This window comes from Dromiciops gliroides, chromosome 4 (assembly GCF_019393635.1).
Source record: "Dromiciops gliroides isolate mDroGli1 chromosome 4, mDroGli1.pri, whole genome shotgun sequence".
Lineage (NCBI taxonomy): Eukaryota > Metazoa > Chordata > Mammalia > Microbiotheria > Microbiotheriidae > Dromiciops > Dromiciops gliroides.
The window spans coordinates 489,140,486-489,159,005 of record NC_057864.1 but is presented as its reverse complement, the minus strand read 5'-3'; the positions used below and the strand labels follow the sequence as shown (position 1 = coordinate 489,159,005).

The window sequence follows — 18,520 nt, the reverse complement described above, 5'->3', positions numbered from 1 at the left end:
AGACATCACCTGCCAGGTGGCATGGCTTTTCAATAAATTTGTGAAGAAATAAATGTGTTCACACTTTAAGACTGAGTCACTGTGTCTCATTTCTATAGGCAACTGGCTCTGAGCCAATAAACCTGGCCAAAAGCTTTAGGATATTATCAAAGCCTGGCCAGGTAGGACTGGGCCTGGCCTCTGGGGGTCTCCTAGAAGGGTCTGTAGCTAAGCTTGTCTTGGATCCTCTTATCTCTCATTCTGTGTATGTGTCCCCCTCTCTGTCTCTCTCTGTCTGCCTGTCTGTCTCTCTCCTTCCCACCCTCCCTTTTGCTGTACCTTTAGGATCACCAACACCCCTGGAGAGATTTAATCCATTAAGTTCTGGAACTCTGGCCTCAGGGCCAACACTGTCCTGACTGACAACTGTGTAAGCTCATATGCACCATGGCCCCCTAGATGGAGCCAGCCCTGGCCAGGCTTCACATTCAACTCCATCCATTAAGTTCCCCACAAGCATGTACCCTATTAGAAGTTCCTTGAGGACAGGTATTAAGTCACTTTTGTATCTGTATCCCTAGTGCTTAGCAAGGTGGCTGGCACACAGTAAGACTTAATAGGTGGTTTTAATGTCATGTATCACAGCAAGCTGCAAAAATGTACCTACATACCTAGAAAGATGTAATTAGGCATGTAGAACTACCCACTGGAATCTGCTCACTCTTCTTTATAAACTGGCAGGTGACAAATCCCTCAACCACAAACATAAGAATTTAGCCAATAAATTGTACCGAAACCAGAACATTACACACCAAACTCACCCCAAACTGTTGGACTATATAACATCGATCCATAAAAAATTAAAGGACAAGGTTTTTCAGTGGATTGACCATATCACATAATCATAACATCCAAACTACAATGAATGAAAAGTTTGTAAAATCTAGAGAGTTGAGGGGAGGGGAATGAAAACCAGGTAGGGACAGGTGGAGAGCCATCTAATCCCCCATCTTCTTGTCTATTCCTGGAGATGTCCTGAATATATGTTCACTGAGCCAACACAAGATAAGTTGACTTCCCAATATTCATTCTACTAGAAAACAATCAGTCATTTTATCCTTTGGCATAATAGTTTGCAGAAGATTCAATATAAAGAAATAATAGCAGGGGAAAGGAACAAGTATTTACATGCCCATTATGTGCCATGTATTGTTCTTAGGCTTTACAAATATTTCACTTAATGACAGGATAATGACCTATTCGTAGACTATTCTCATCTAAACTCCATTCAAAAGGGTTCGAAGAATAATATGAACACCAATGGTGCTTGTCATAACAGCTAAAATTATTATGGTGGATTATTACTTACTAATTTATAGGACAGCTGGGTGTGCACCCATGTGCCTCCCAAGTTGGGAGGGAGCATCTGGGGGCTATATTGTGACACAGCTTCAAGAAGAATTTGCAGAAGTATCTACTCTTAGAAATGTGAGGGATATGTGGTGTTCTGTGTGGGTGCTGCCCATGTAGATCATGTGCACCCACATGGGTCTATCCAGATGTGATTCAAATAGAGGCAAGAATAGATACAATTCTAGAGTTTTCTCCCCACCCCACCTCCCACTCCTTTTCCAAGGGAGATTTTGATTCTTGTCAGGAGGGGAAGAAGGAGGTTGAAGTCAGCCAGGTGACCAATCTCTCCTCAGAAAAAGGGAATACTAGGTTAGAATTATATCTACCTACTTTCTTTTTTTCCTACCTACTTTCTTAAATATTGTTAGTTCAGGGAAATAATTTAGAGGTTCAAAGTGTACTTCTGATTTCTATCTCTTAATGGGTAAGGAGTGATCCAAGGTATATAACCAAAGCTTGACTTCCACCAAATGTCAATTCCATAATGAACACACATAGCAAATAAACACAATTATCTAAACCAATAGCAGGCAGAATTCAGAGAAAATAAACACAGAAGAATATTACCAGCCAACACAGAGGAGTATTTAAGTTCTCTCATTGGGAGAAAGATAACTCAGCTCAACCAAGAAAAAGAGTCTCAGATCTCACTCAAAGGGAAATTCTCTGAAGTCTCTAGTAAGTTGGGAATGAGGACATGATAGATGATGTTGGCTTTTCCAGTTCCTCTACATGATGGCTTCTTCCCAATATCTTTTTGTTCATTCAGACCTGAAGAGAATCTAAAGCCTTGTGTCTTCTCTCTTGAATCCCAAAGACCATGATCTCTTCTCTCTCTAGCTCTCATCAACACCACCCCACACACATCAGTGAAGCACTGAGTAATCATTCTCCAACAATGAGGAGAATCTTATACAAATAGCCATTTGAGCCAAGGGTTACAGAAAGAACATTATAGCCACTCTAGCTGCTGACTGATAAAGTACTCCAGGTAGTAGATATCTCTCCAACTTAAGAAAATAGTCAAACTTCAGCCACAGGATATGCAAACCACAAGGGCAAGCATGAAGGTCAGCCTGTCCTTTGGGCAAAAGGAAGCTACTGGGCACAACGGATTCTGCCTCCCAATTGACCTATGAACCTGTTTTGGATGCAAGAAACTCAGTCCCCCCAAGAGCCCGGGGCTATTGTGCCAGTTGAGACTGCAGAATAGCTGGAAATATTTAATACTAAAAAGCTTTTGAAACTGGAGAGATCTATGGAAATATTTGCTAGAGGATTTTTTTTAGGATGATGTGATGTCATATCCTGTAGAGACAGAATTTTCAAAAAAGAAATAAAAGGATTGTTTTATTAACAGTCATTAGAGCTGAGATTGTACAATCTGCACAAACTGAGTTTTCCACTTAGTAAAAATGTCTATCATTGGCCATAATTACACAACAATTTTCCTTGATGTTTTCTGGAAACCAAAGACACAAAGTTTTGTTTTGTTTTCTTCACCTTTCTATTCCCTGGGCTTCACATGGTGCCTGACACATAGTAGGTGCTTAATTGACTGCCATTCACTTAGTTAACTTTTTTCACCTTATTGCTGAAGTAGCCTCAGGACAGGACCCGGACATATGGTTTCACTGGCACATGGAACTCCTAGGTGAGAAAACTCCTTCCACAAATGCAGGTCAGTATCTTCCCTCTCAATTCATGACACAGGAAAATGAAATTTGTGGCTAAAACTTCTAATAAGTAACCTCTTTTGCTCCAGCAACACTATGGAAATCTATCCATCACTGATGGTTGCAATTTTCAGACTGGCGGGTTACTGTAAGATTTTTTTTTGTCAGCAGTCATTAAAAAAGAAAAAAAATAATTGTAAGAACGATTTGTCATAGGTTGGGCATGAATAGAAAAGCCAAGCAAGGAATTGTCAAATCTTTCAATTATCTTCTACCGGTATAAAAATATCAAGAATGAAAATAAGGACCAGATGTTAAAAGGAAAAAGGGGATAAATTCTGTTTAGTTGTAACCTGTTTTTGAAGGACAAAATAGAAGCTTTACTAGTAGGGAAACAATCTGCCATCCACCCTTCCCCCACCCCTGGTTTTGGGGAGTCTAATGATCTTCTTAACTAGGACAACATCTCTGAAACACAGTCTTAAAGAAGACTGAATGACTGAAATATCAAAGCAGAATGTGGTCCAATGCAGTCTGGTCTAGACCAGTCTAGTCCAATCCAGTCCAATTCTAGTCCAGGACAGTACAATCTGGCCTAGACCAGTCTAATCCAGTCCAATTCAGTCTGATTCTATCTGGTTCAGTCTGGTCCAGTCTACTTTAGTCAAGTTCAGTTCAATCTAATGCAAGAAATAGGTATTAACCCTATTACATGTAAGGTACTGAGTTAGCTGGGCATAGAAAAATTTAAAAAGCTACAGTTCGTGGCCTGAAGGAACTGAAGTTTTGTTCCTGGGGAAGGCAGGGGGTGACATGCACCCTGAAAAGTAAAATCCAAGATGGGGTTTGTTAAGGGGGTGGTCCAGACCAATTAGAAAAATCTGAAAAAGGAGACAAGACTTTCCGCTGAGGGAATCAGGGAAGACTTCAAAAATGAGATGATGCTTGGAGCCTGAAGAGGATTCTGAAAGATGCCTGTGTGTGCTAGGGGGAAGCAGTCATTCCAAGCCCACAAAAAACAAACTATATCTAGATGACTGTAATTGAGCCTGCGGTCCCATCACAAAACTGAAATTCTCAGGTGGGATTAAAAATATGCTGGAGAGCTAGTTACAGACTGTTGTTTGTCCTTCTTCTGGAAGAGGACCGTGACATCAGGGTGATGTCATGGCTTGCACTGACTTGGATTGAAGTGAGGCAGGGCTGTGCAAGGTCACCAACCTCACTTTCTCCTCCAGAGCCATCTGGGTCCAGTGGCTATATAGAGTCTATAAATTACTTTTTAAAACATCATATATATATATATATATATATATATATATAGACATATATAGACAAATATATATATATATAGACATATATATACATATATATATATACATATATATACATATAAGGCAATTGGGGTTAACTGACTTGCCCAGGGTCACAAAGCTAGTAAGTGTCAAGTGTCTGAGGCCAGATTTGAACTCAGGTACTCCTGAATCCAGGACCTAGGACTTTATCCACTGTGCCACCTAGCTGCTCCCCTGAGGTGAGATTTGAACTCATGTCCTCATGACTTTAGGGCCAGTGCTCTATCCACTGAACCACCTAGCTACATACAGTAATTAAATGAAGAAAACAATGACTCAGTCATTTTTTCAAATGTATAAGGTGCTTATGACAAATTCTGAATGAACTATGATAATGATGATAATATTAATAATAAATAGCAGTTATATAGTGCTTTAAGGTTTGCAAAGAATTTTTTTTTCAAATATTATCTCACCTTAGCCCCACAACAACCCTGGAAAGTCAGTGCTATTATCCCCATTCTTTAGATGAAGAAACTGAGGCAGACAGTAGTGACTTGCCCAGGATCGCTCAGCTAGTAAATGTCAGAGGTAGGATTCGAACTCCTGTCTTCCCGACTCTAGGATGGCATTCTGTGCATGGTGGTGCCCCCCCTAACTGATGATGCCCCAGACAACCTGGTAGAACAGAAAAAGCCAGAGTGGAAGTGAGGAGCCCTGAATTTCGGTCCCAGCCCCGTCACTGTGAAGCTGGGAGAAAGTCACTTCTCTTTTCTGGGTCTGCCAAGTGAAGAAGGCAGGAGCCTTGAGGATTTCTTAGGTCTCTTCAAACTCTCCCTCTCTGAGTTCCTAATCTAGACCATGGAAATTGGAGATGAGCTGTTGGGCAGTTAAGCTTTGTCTAGCAGAGGAATTCAGTGAAGGAAGGAAAATCCCCTTAGTATTTTAAGGGCACAGTACTGTAAGGCTGGGGCAGGGTTTTTTGTTGGTTTATTTTCATATCCTTGATTTGTATGTCTCATCTTGGCATGTACCCTGAGGCATGTACTCCAGAAGAAAAGGAGCAAGATTCCCTGCTGGGCCAGTCCCTGGCTCTTGATAACGGCCAACAATGGCCTCTTGACTTCGACACATGTTTCTAATTTAAACTCTGAGTGAATGAGGGAGCCAGTGAGTGTGTGTGTGTGTGTGTGTTCTTGTGTATGTGTGAATACAGATCCACAGATGCTCTCACCTACCTCACTACATTTGGGAATGAATTTAGACAAAGTTTAACGGCCGTGAATTCCCTCTTAGCAAAATTCTGAGAGGGGCGATTCATTGCCACTGCGCAGTCAGTAAGGAGGGGCTGATGTCACTCTGATAGGGTTCATCTGGGAGGGACTTGTGTGAGACTGCACCTTGGGTCTGTCTGTAATCGATCCCGTGGGCTGTGACATTCAAGTCTCCTCAGGGTTTCAGGTTCTCACTAGGAAGCTAAACCACAAACCTGCTGGCAAACTGGTGACGGGGATGCTTGTAGCACTTCTGCGGGGCTTTGTATCCGTCGTACAGTGAGGGAATTATTATTATTATTATTATTATTATTTTTAGTGAGGCAATTGGGGTTAAGTGACTTGCCCAGGGTCACACAGCTAGTAAGTGTTAAGTGTCTGAGGCTGGATTTGAACTCAGGTACTCCTGAATCCAGGGCTGGTGCTCTATCCACTGCGCCACCTAGCTGCCCCTAGTGAGGGAATTATTATTTTCATAGGAAATGATGAACTAAAGAGTCTGTCTGGCTTGATGAGTATTAAGCGATCCAGGCCCACGTACTCATCAGCTTGCCAACAGAAATATATCTACAAATGCACAGAGTCACTGACTCTGTTTTGCTTATGGTGAATACGTAAAGGATAAATATCCATGGGGCAAGATACTTAACTCTGTCCTCTGGAATCGGGCCCAGTCAGCCCAGAGAGCTCACAGTAAGTATTTGCTGAATGCTTCTCAGTCTATTCAGATGTACAGGAGACAAGAGAAATAGATCTGAGCTCGGGGTCGTCACAAAAGCTTACAAGGAATCAATTGCGGGGGAAGGTGGAGAAGCTTCTTTCATTGGGGTTGGCCAAGAGGATAGTTGGTCAACTCAACGTACTCTCAGGAGTAGGGACATGGGGATTTGCTCTTCATGGTGAAAAAAAAGAAGTTATTCTTGTACTTTCCCAGTATTGCCTAAAACTACTTAGAGGTTCCTGAGATCAAGATCAGGGAAGCTTGTTATTTCATTGCAAACAACAGCCCAAAGGGAAATAAGAAATCAATGGAAGTTACATGAACGGCAAGGCAAGAACAACATGGTTCAAGGCAATGGTTCTCAACCTGTGGCCTAAAGACTCCTTGAGGCCCAGAGAGTTGTTCCTTGGGATGAGCAAATCCACGCATGCCCCAGACACTGTCCCTGAGTTATTCATTTACCTGTAGCTAGAAGTGCAGAGGGTGACTCAGGATAGTAAAGAAGCAGACCTGCCTTCTGTGGACTGAATGGATAAAACATGTGTGACATATATGTATGTGTATACACATATGTGTTACTATTTACGATCCTAATTGCAACGGCATCCCATATTTGTATAGCATTGAAAGGTTTGCAAAGAGTTTGGGTTTTTTTGTTTGTTTGTTTGTTTGTTTTTTTAGTGAGGCAATTGGGGTTAAGTGACTTGCCCAGGGTCACACAGTTAGTAACTGTTAAGTGTCTGAGGCCGGATTTGAACTCAGGTACTCCTGACTCCAGGGCCGGTGCTCTATCCACTTCGCCACCTAGCTGCCCCGCAAAGAGCTTTTACAGATAGTATCTCATTTGATTCTCTCAATAACCCTGGACATTAGGTATTGTAAAATGATCTCAATTTACAGATGAGGAAACTGAGGATTTGAGTGTATAAGTGGCTCACCCAGGGCAACACAAGCCTGTAAGAATCTGAGGCGGGATTCAGAGCCGGATATTCTGAAATGCAAATCCAACCATCTTTCTGTTCCCTACTTTGGTCTCTCTTAATATCCTTTGATGCTCTTGTGCTTACTGAAATACAAGCTGATTTAAAAGCTTTCCTAAATTCACATGTAACAGAGACTACCCTGGGCGCCACTGCCTGGAGGCCAGGTAGGTGACATTTCACCCCTCCCATGGGGTTCTCCAATATCCTTAAGGGGGTTGAGGGGGGGGGTCGAGTCTCTTTGACATCGGCTCCAGACCCCAGCAGTTTTCTCAATTAATGGATCGCAAGATTACCACACCTGAGATCTTATCAGTTAAAATGGCCCCACTTCTGAATCTTGAATCTGATTACAACCCCAGAATATTCCCCCATCATACTTTCTCATTCCTAAGCCTATTCCTCTACCTCCCTACCACCTCCAGTGCTGATATCCCTCCCTTGACTTCCCAGTTCGTCATCCCTGTATTGGCCTCAGTTTGCATCCTTTAGAGATGGAAACCCGTTGTGATCCAAAGCAACAAGCCAAGACTATTTCTTTCAATGCCAAACGTTTCCAAATATCATGCTGGGGGGAGAGGGAGAGTGTCCACTCAAGCAGGTTTCCTGATATTCTCCCTGATTCCTCAAATGGAGAGTCACCCACACGTCCTCTCTGACTAGGGTGCCTTTTTTCCATTTGACCAAGGTGCAAAATGTTGTTATTGCTCTTTTTCAAGAGAGGTTCATAGAACCTCTACCACAAAGCCAGACTTATCTACCTAACAAAACCAAGTTTGTTTTGTCAGGACCGTAGGTGGCTATCTGAGAACCAATGGGGCTTTGTAACATTTACAGAGAAATGCTTCTACATCGGGTAAGTTGCTGAACAACTAACCAGTCTCCCATATCAAAAGGCAAGCCTTTAAAACAAGGGAGACACATCAATTGCTTATAGGATAGGAGATCCCTCAGGGAACTTGTCCTGGTTAAAATCACTAAAGTTTTCAGAGACTCTGAGGAAAGAAACCAAAGACGGGGGAGGAAAGAGGGGTGGGGTGGGCAGAGTTATCCACAAGGGGAAGTTCATGTTAATAATGTAAAGGACATAGTTCTTAATATAAAAAAGTGAAACTTTGTTTAGGGAGGAACCATTAAATGTGGATTCGTAATCAAAGTAATCAGAATGAAAAGTAGATATCCCCCTTTTGTTTTGTTTTCATTTTTTTGTGGGGCAATGAGGGTTAAGTGACTTGCCCAGGGTCACACAGCTAGTAAGTGTCAAGTGTCTGAGGCCGGATTTGAATTCAGGTCCTCCTGACTCCAGGGCCGGTGCTCTATCCACTGCACCACCTGGCTGCCCCTCACACCTTGTTTCTTTCCGTGTGTATCTTGATTGAGGAACACTGGCTTCCTTGCTGCTCCTCATATGTAACCCTCTACCTCCTTTTCCTGGGCATTTTCACTGGTCACCCCCTATGCGTGGGACGTTCTCCCTCCTCATCTCTGCTTCCCGACTTCCTTCCGGTCTCATATTTCACAAGACGTCCTTCCCAGTCTCCCCCAATCTTAGTGCTTTTCCCTTGAGATTGTCTGCAACTTATCTTCTGAATGGCTTCTTTGTATATAGTTGTTGTCATATTGTCTCCATTAAATTGTGTGCTCTGCTCTTCTCGTGGCGGCTAAGAATTGGACATCAAAGGAATGCCCATCAATAGGGGAATGGCTAAACAAGCTGTGGTATGTGATGGTGATGGAATATTATTATGCTCTAAGAAATGACAAGCAGGATGACTTCAGAAAGGTCTGGAAAGACTTGTATGAACTGATGTATTGTGAAGTGAGCAGAACCAAGAGAACATTGTACACAGGAACAACCATATTGTTTGATGAAGAACTGTGAGAGACATAACTATTCTCAACAATACAATGATCCAAGATAAACCCCAAGGACTCATGATGAAACACACTATCCCCCTCCAAAGAAAGAACTAATATTGATGGAACAGGCTGAAGCATGCTATTTTTCACTTTCTTTCAATTTTTTAATTCAAGTTTTCATATACAAAATTAATAGTATGGTCATGTTTTACATAAAAAAATTGCCCTGGAGCATTTGTGTATGTGGGTGGGAGTGGGTAGGGGTTTGAGCGGTGATCTGGACTGGCAGAGAAATCCCCCCAGCCCCAGCCAATGACACCTTGGATCCACTAGGGTTTTACATCTATGATCCTCATTTTACTCCTACATTTGCAGAGCACTTTGATGAAGCAGAGAAAACCATCCAAAGAGTCACTGACTGCCAGGCTGATGAGAGAAGAAGCGGACTTTTGTTGGGTGATGATCTGGAGTCTAAGCACTAGAATATGAACCTCAGCTCTGCTACTTCATTATCTACGAGACATCTTTCTGCAGAGTCGCTCCCCCCTCCAATTCTTCATCTACTGATGGGGGGACTGAATTGGTCTCACTAGTCTTCAAAGTCCTTTACTGCCCTAAATCCCATGAGCCCATGAATATGTTCGGTAAGTGGGGACCCTAGGGACACGGCTTGGATACCAACAAGCCAATATAACCAGATAACCATTCCTTTACATACCACCCCCGCCCTCTCTCTCACACAGTTTTATATGATTCCTGTCTCTGATATTTACCACCCATGACTGTAGGAAAGTCACTTAAACTCCGTGGGTCTCAGTTTCCTCTCAGGTCTCCTCCAGATCAAGAGCCCTGATCCCACGTCTGGGCCCCATTAGTACAAACTTCCTGCATAAACACGGTGAGGGGGAGTTCTTTTTATCTGTTTTAATGAACTGAATGATAGCCTTGCTAGCGAAAATTTTCAGAGAACTTGTCTGAAGCCATGGCTATCTCACTAATGTAAAAGACTTCAGTGAAGTCTCCAAAAGGTCAGAGGGCAAGCTAAGTAATATTTGGTGAATCCATGATGGATCTACAGGTACCATTTTATTACAGAATCAGTGGGAATATTTGAACCATCCAATCACCACCAAAAAAGAGCCCCGTAAGCAATTTGCTGAGGAATATGAAAATCAAGGGCAATCAAATCTCTTTTCAAAGACAAGTCAAGAATGAGACTGAATTTATTTAAATTTTTATCAATATCAGATTTTTTTATTACCTTCATTTCCAAATATATCCCTCCCTGCTCCCCTACCCAGAGAGCCATCTGTTGTAACAAAGAATAAAAAAAGATAGGGGAAAAATCACTTCAGTAAAGCTAATGCAACACACTGAGTCTGCTAGAATAGGCAAGGCTTGGTGTCCATGGAAGGGATGTACATTTTCTCCTCTTGAATATATTTTAAAATCATATCCTAAAATATGATATACTCTAGTGAACCTCAAGAGAGGATTTTAATGTAAGGAAATATTAGTCTGCACTGCATGCCTTGGTCACTTTTTGAGCTGGTTTATTCTGAATTTAAAAACCTCTCCTTTCTGACATTCATTCGCATTTTGGCTGTAAATTATACACATACCTGTTGTGGGGTCTTTTCTGAAAAAATAATTGCCGAACCCCCTTCTTCTTCCTTAGGGTAATCAGGAAATGTGCCGGTCATATTCCTGCAGGGGGAATAAAGCAAATTGAAATCAGAATACCATAGTAGCCAACTCTACTTCACGTCTCTTTTGTTGATTCTACCATCTTCCTTTAAATGACTGGTGATCACAAGTCTTATTTTCACTTTAGATCAGCAGGCTGGAAATGAGGTCTCTAATGGGGAAAAGTAATTGGATATAAACAAGGCCAGGTTTCCTCCTTTTCAGGGCACTGACGGGCTATGGCTGGGATTTGAGAAAGTCCCTTTTAAATTAGAACAGGCTTCCTCCACTTTTCAGTAGAAAGTGACTTTGTGTTTGACATTGAGAATAAAAACGGAAGCACAAATCACTTTAATTTGTTTAATGTGAGGACACAAAACGGATAAACACAGGTTTGGGAAACTAAACAGAAGGCAGAAGTAATTCCGAGGACAAGCTCAGGAGCACTGCTCTCTGTACAAACGCAGTCTGTGCATGTTCCAATCATCCCGAGGACCCAATAAGCTGACAAAAACCGGTGGTGTTTTACGTTACAAGCTCAATTGTCCACGGGCCTCGGATGTTTATACTTTCCATAATCATGTCATTTCTGCATTTCAAAATAGGCTTCAACTGCCACACGGAGAAATTTCTAGGAGGTCAAAGTGAGACCTTTAAGCAAGCCACATGAGGCACCTCATGAGTACCAGGCATCCTCCATCTAAAAAAGGAACAAGGCAACTGTGCTGAAGTTTGTGGGGAAAGCGTTCGCATCTCAGACTATATTTGTTCATTGCTGGTGAGCCAGTGAGTGAGTTTGGAGACGTGGCTTAATAATTGATGAGGATGATGGCTAGCATTCATACAGTACTTTAACATTTGCAAACCTCTTTACAGATATCTTGTTTTGTCCTTACATCCATCTTGGGAGGTAGGTGCTATTGTTAACCCCATTTTACAAATAAGAAAATTGAGGCAGAAGTCAGATAAATGACTTGTCTGGGGTCACACAGTTAGGAAGGGTCTGAGACTGAATTGGAACTCGGGTCTTCCCAACTTCTGGGCCACTGAAGTGCTGTGTCTGCCTTCTCATCCTGTTGATGACCGCCGAGCCCTATCTTTACCCATGATGGGTTGACGGTACTACTGTATTCTAGATTCTGAATGTATTTCATTCTATCCAGAGGGGGTAAAAATAGAAGATGTACGAAGTTACTATCACAGCAGTTTCCTTTTTAAAAAAAAAATTCAATGGCTGAACAAGTTGTGGTATATGAATAGAATGGAATCCTATTGTGCTGTAAGAAATGATGAGCAGGAGGAGTTCAGAAAAACCTGGACTTAGGTGGCCTGATGCTGAGCAAAGTGAGCAGAACCAGGAGAACATGGCACACAGTAACAACAACATTGTGTGATGGTCAACTGTGATAGACTTGGCTCTTCTCAACAGTGCAATGATCCAAGACAATTCCAAAGAACTCATGATGGAAAATGCTTCCCACATCCAGAAAAAAAGAACTGTGGATTATGAATGCAGATTGAACCATACTGTATCTATTTTTTTTCTTTTTTGAGGTTTTTCCCTTTTGTTCTGATTCTTCTTTCACAACATGACTAATGCAGAAATATGTTTAATGTGATTATGCATAGATAACCTATATCAGATTGCTTTCTGTCTTGGGGAGGGGGAAAGGAAGGGAGGGAGGGAGAAAAAATTGGAACTAAAAATCTTACAAAAACAAATATTGAAAACTATCTTTACATGTAACTGGAAAATAATAAAATACCTTTATGATTTAAAAATAATAAAAATCAAAATCAATTAAATTTAAAAAATTAAAAATTCAGTCGATTTCCTTCCTTGGATGTTAGTTCCCCAGCACACACAACACATTGATTTCACCATCCATCTTTTCCAAGGTTTTAAAATTTCTGCCATTGAAAAACAAACCTAGGTGCAAAAAACAAGGAAGCCAAATAAAGGAAGGACTGAAATATCCAAATACCCAAAAGGGTGTTTTCCATTACATGAGGTGCAGCTTTCAATGGTCTTCCTGACACTTCCCACCAAAGAAGAATTCATTTCTGCAGTCACTTTTCTGGTTAGGAAAGGGTATTTTCACGCACATGACTTCATCTGTACTGGTGTTGCAGAGTGAGAAAAGTCCCGACAGAGACCCTGACAACCTGTCTCTGGCCCCTGCTAGCTTTGTGATCTTGGGGCAACCTCTTAGACTCCCCTGAGGGACTTGTTTTCTCATCTGTAAAATAAGGGCAATTATAGCCATTGACGACCTCCTCCACCAGGGTGCTGAGGGGTGACTCATCAGCTATTAAGTGTTATATACATGTGAGCTGTCACTGGTGCCAATGATTAGTTTTCCCCTGAAATAGAATCAATTCTACCCTTAAAGACCTGAAAATGGAGTTTTCAGAGTACTGACTTGAAGTGATATGTAGAAGGTTGCAGTTGAGAATGTGGTCAGCAAGACAAAAATTGTTGATTTTTTGGTGGGGGGTTGGATTTGAAGGACTGTTTTTCCAAGAAAAAGACCAATGGCACTATCCAAACAGAACAGTGATTCATAGAACCACTACCAGAGCACAGTATTCCCATGAATGGTATCTCCTTGGGAATATTAGATGCTAATAAGTCTGGTCAAGACTTACCAGTAGAAAGAACAATGGGTTCATTTTTTTTTTTAAACACCAGAAGGCCCAACATGTCAATTGATGTAAAAATAAGTAAATAAATGGAAATAGATACTTGAAACTCAAAAGGCTCTGGAATGATTATTTTACACTACATGACTTTCCCCATGTCTTTATTATCAATTTCTTAATCATTCTAAACACTTTTCAAATAATGAAAGAAATAAAATGTGGTTTTACCTACAGAGATCAAATATGTGAAATGATGCTTTTACTTAAATACTTTATACTTTTGTTATAAATGAGGGGAAATACTCCTATATTTATTTCTGTGGGGCCCATTCCTTTGCACATAGTAGTCTTTTTTCCCTTTAAGAACCAGTAGAATTAATCAAACATTTATAAAATCTTGTGAATAATATATTTATAGTATAAAAGAAAATTTTATCTTTGCATGTATCTTCTACTATTTTACTAATTTATTTAAAATGTTCTGGGTTTTTTTTTTATTTTTAGAAGTTATAGTTTGGTTGTAATAGTAATATGACTTTTTTGTTGTTGTTGTTGTTGTTTTGTTTTGGCGGGGCAATGGGGGTTATGTGACTTGCCCAGGGTCACACAGCTAGTAAGTGTCAAGTGTCTGAGGCCGGATTTGAACTCAGGTACTCCTCACTCCAGGGCCGGTGCTCTATCCACTGTGCCATCTAGCTGCCCCACAAAGGATTTTAAAAAACTGAATGGGCTGCTGCTTCTCAAGCAATGTGAAGATGTTTGTAATAGCTAAATATTATTACCCTCCAACTTGGTCCTATTCCATATTCTACAATCCATGTCAATGAGAAAAGTCCCATGTCTTTTCAAATTTTACTTAGTGATCCAATGCTTAGAAACATTCACAAATAGGGCAGCTAGTGGTGCAGTGGATAAAGCACCAGGAGAACCTGAGTTCAAATCTGGTCTCAGAAGCTTGACACTTACTAGTTGTGTGACCCTGGGCAAGTCACTTAACCCTCATTGCCCCACAAAAAAAGAAACATTCAGAAATTTACAAATCCTAAGGCCAGTGAATAATAGGGCCAGTGATCTGCTACTGCTGCTGTTTGGTTGTTTTCAGTTCTGTCTGACTTGACCTAATTTCCTTCTCCAGCTCATTTGACAGATAAGGAAACTGAGGCAAACTGGGTTGTGACTTGCCTAGGGTCCCACAGGTAGTAAGTAGCTGAGGCCAGACTTGAACTCAGGAAGATGACTCTTCCTGACTCCAGGGCTGGCATTTTCTTCATTGTGCCACCGAGCGATTCTATGATCTGCTGCATCTAAAGCATTAGAAAAATTCCTTGCTCTTATTTGTACTCATGATATTATCAATGGAAGAAACCAATCCCCCAAAAGTATGAGGAATAGCTTCTGGTGGTATCCTTTGCCAATAAGTGATTCCTAGGTAATGAGGTATCACTAGACAAATTTTGTCAAGCATTCTCACTGAAGAATCCTTTTTTTTAAATTTATTTTTTAGTGAGGCAATTGGGGTTCAGTGACTTGCCCAGGGTCACACAGCTAGTAAGTGTTAAGTGTCTGAGGCCGGATTTGAACCCAGGCACTCCTGACTCCAGGGGTGGTGCTCTATCCACTGCGCCACCTAGCTGCCCCCAGAATCCTTTTACTGAAAATTGCTAGAAGGCATTTACTCCTGTTGCCTTGCAAGGCAGGCTGTAAATGTATTCAACCTGTGTCAAAGAAACCAGTCCAGTACGCCCTGAAATTTCAGTTGGCGGTACGTGCTGAGGACAAGTACTTGCTCAGCAGATTCCCCTGCTTGAGAAAAGATGAGAAAAGAAGCCAAGATAGCAGCGTGCCCGTACATAGTGTTGAAGCTAATGAAGCCACAGTTTGACAAAGGCTACAGTAACTCATGTACAATAACCCACGGCAATAATTGTACGTCCCTTGTTCTTTCCCTGAGGCTTGCAAAACATAGGTGGAGCACAGTTAGCATCATTCACCAGAACCATGGAGAACTTCCAGACACAACAGACATACCGGTCAGAACACATTAGTAATGAAATCTCCAGAGAAGATGCTTCCAGGACACTGACGAGCTCCAGGTGCGTCACTGTCACGAGCGTCCTCCCCTCCATCCAGATGCTCAGAGAACAGCCCAGAGCAAAAGGCGGACACACCTATTCTGCGATAAGATTGAGATAGGAGGAGATGCTCCTGACTAAATGTTAAGGTGGGACTCAGGGAAAGAAGCAACTGGAAATGTTTTGGCCATGACCTCCATCAGCAGTGAGATAATAGATAAAAAGGTTTGTGACTCGCACATCAGATGTGGAGAATGCATCCAGAAGGTGAGTGCTGAGGAGCCAGTCAGAAGTTACAGCACAATTGAGATGCTCCTCCAACCAAACGTACCCCACTTGAGACCCTACCTATCGTGCCGGGAAAGGGCACAGGTGTAGGCTTCGCTTGCAAAAAACCCACAAAAAACCCCCAAACTGTGGCAAATAAATAGTAAAAATGTATGCAAAGTATGACTCCTATAAGTGATTAAAAGGAAATATGTTTGGTGACAAATATTGTCTTTCTCTTTGTACAAAGACATAAGCAGATATTATAATTTTACTTCAAGATAAACATTTCCATGCTCCTATCTCTATGTTCTTTGCCTTTTTCCGTTAAAACATGAAGCATTGCCTCAATTGATGCCATTGGGTCCTTCAGAGTATTCTGTCCTTCCTTCAGGTCCTTAGGCTTTGCAGGGTAGGGAGCAGTCAGGGGCAAGGGGATGCCTGCTGTGCCTGCAGCAAGAGGGGAGAAGCCTTCTTTGTGTCTGGGACGCAAGAGGGTGCTGAGTGAACGGTTTAAGGACTAACATTCTCCTGTGTTAATTCATAGCCCTTTACTTTGCTGAGGTTCCCACTCTCTTGTCCTGTGGATTCAGTTATGATTTCTCTACATCTGGCTCATAATTCCCTTTGGTTGGGGGTGGTGCTGGTGAGAGTTTGTCGGGAATGGGGGAAAGGTCTAGTTTACCATCTTGTTGGTCATGTGACTCAGAAGCTTCCAGGCACATCTGGATTTCAGAGAACATGACGACCTCCATTGGAAGATGGAGTCCCTGTACCAATAATCTCATAGGAACCCTCTCTATCATGAAGGAGCCCACTTTTTCTTGGGTGAGGGATGGCAAATGAGGAAGGAAATAGGGGATATTCCAGGGTTAGGGGTGGGGTTTCTTGGTTCCCCTTTGCACAGTGACATAGCCTGGAAATTCTAAAGGAGAAGGAGGTCCAAGTGACTGAGGGGTCACCACCAAAAAGCTTCAAAGACTTGCCTTTTCATAGCTAAACTGTGGCGAGAGGGGCCATACCAGAGGGTAATGGAGTCATTCACCCTGCTCATCCCCAGGGGGCCAGAAATGGAGTCCAGGGAAGCTGGATGAGATATTTCTGCACAGCTCAGGAATGAGGCGTTAGCACCTACAGGCATTGCCTCTTTTTTTTGGTGGGGCCATGAGGGTTAAGTGACTTGTCCAGGGTCACACAGCAAGTAAGTGTCAAGTGTTTGAGGCAGGATTTGAACTCAGGTCCTCCTGAATCCAGGGCCAGTGCTTTATCCACTGTGTCACCTAGCTGCCCTCAGCATTGCCACTTCTTAGCAGCATACATGGGGGGGGGGGGAGACAGTCAAGAAAACTCTAGTCCCACGGGAACAGAAACAGGACAGAGTTCATTACATTAGTAAAGGTCATTAGGAGAGACAATTGGAGATCGGGGTGGTGGTGAGAGTTTGTCAGGACTGGGAAAATGCCTTTTTAAAAAATATATAATTCTTGAAAATCCCATTTTAAAATGATAGGGCCTTCAGCTCCTTGCCTCCAGGTCAGGATGAAAGGGCTGAACTGGGAGTCAGGGACAGCAAACATGAGGAATGACTCCCACATTGCCTCTTACCCCTGTAAAAGACATGTGAAGTCACAATCTCTGTAGAGCTGAGAACCAATGCCCTGCCTTAGGGTAAGAAGCCTTCCAAGGCTAGAGGAGCCTATCTTCAGAGGCTGGTGACCAGAGCACGTCGTCTGGATTCCCCCAGTGGCTCTGGCCCAGCGACACCAGAGAGATGCCGCCCTTGGGGGCTGGGAGGGGATTAGCCAAGGACCTCAAATTACTGCTCTTTCAATTAACTCCCTGGTTTGCATTTGACTTTAATTCCTTGAAGCCTGTCCACCCCAGCTCCGGCCCTGACAGCCTCATTCAGGCCCGAATCTCTCTCTTTTACAGGCCCAATGCCAAGACCATTCTCTGTGCGACACCATCCTTTTAACTTGGGTCTGTTACCAGGGCTGTCTCTAAATCACTAAGCCTTCTCCCCCATTAGAGGCCCACTGTCCAGCCCCTCCCCCAGGCCCTCAGCACTGCACTAACTCCCAAACAAATTGCTTGTTATGTTCCTGAAAAGACACAGCCTGGGACAAACCCTTACGGAACATTCTGTCCCCTCCTGCTCTTTCTTTCTTCTTTCTGGGACACAGGGTTGGTGACATGGGGAGAGAGATCCTTGGTGGACACTCATGAGAGATTGGCCATCAAGTTCCATAGGATGAAGGCCACACCTCCTACAGGAAGTCTTTCTGGATTCCCATTCCCAGCTCCCAGGGCCTTCCCTTGGAAATGACTTTGCATATTTAAGGTCTGCAGGTGGCCCAGTAGACAGAGTGCTGGGCCTAGAATTAGGAAGACCGGAGTTCAAATCCAGCCTCAGACACTTACCAGCTGTGTTGTTAACCACTTTACCAGTGTCTTCAACTGTAAACTAACTTCACTGACCTCCTAGGGTTGTTGTGAGGATCAAATGAGATATTGGTCAAAGTGTTTAGCATAGTACTCAGCACACAGTAGGTGCTTTATAAGTGCTAAGTATCATCAACATAATATATATTTTTACTTGCTTTTCTGAGTACATATTGTTTTCCCCTAACAGAATGTAAGCTTATTGAGGGTTT

General features: G+C 42.4%; 1 protein-coding gene across 1 annotated transcript in view; it reads right to left on the bottom strand.

The window, feature by feature from the left end:
• IQCA1 (IQ motif containing with AAA domain 1) overlaps positions 1-18,520 on the bottom strand; it is a 220,034-nt gene that overhangs the window by 106,844 nt on the left and 94,670 nt on the right. Inside the window, exon 7 of the mRNA XM_044005245.1 lies at positions 10,821-10,905. Within this exon, the coding sequence (XP_043861180.1) occupies positions 10,821-10,905 (85 nt within the window). The remainder of the gene's footprint in view (positions 1-10,820; positions 10,906-18,520) is intronic.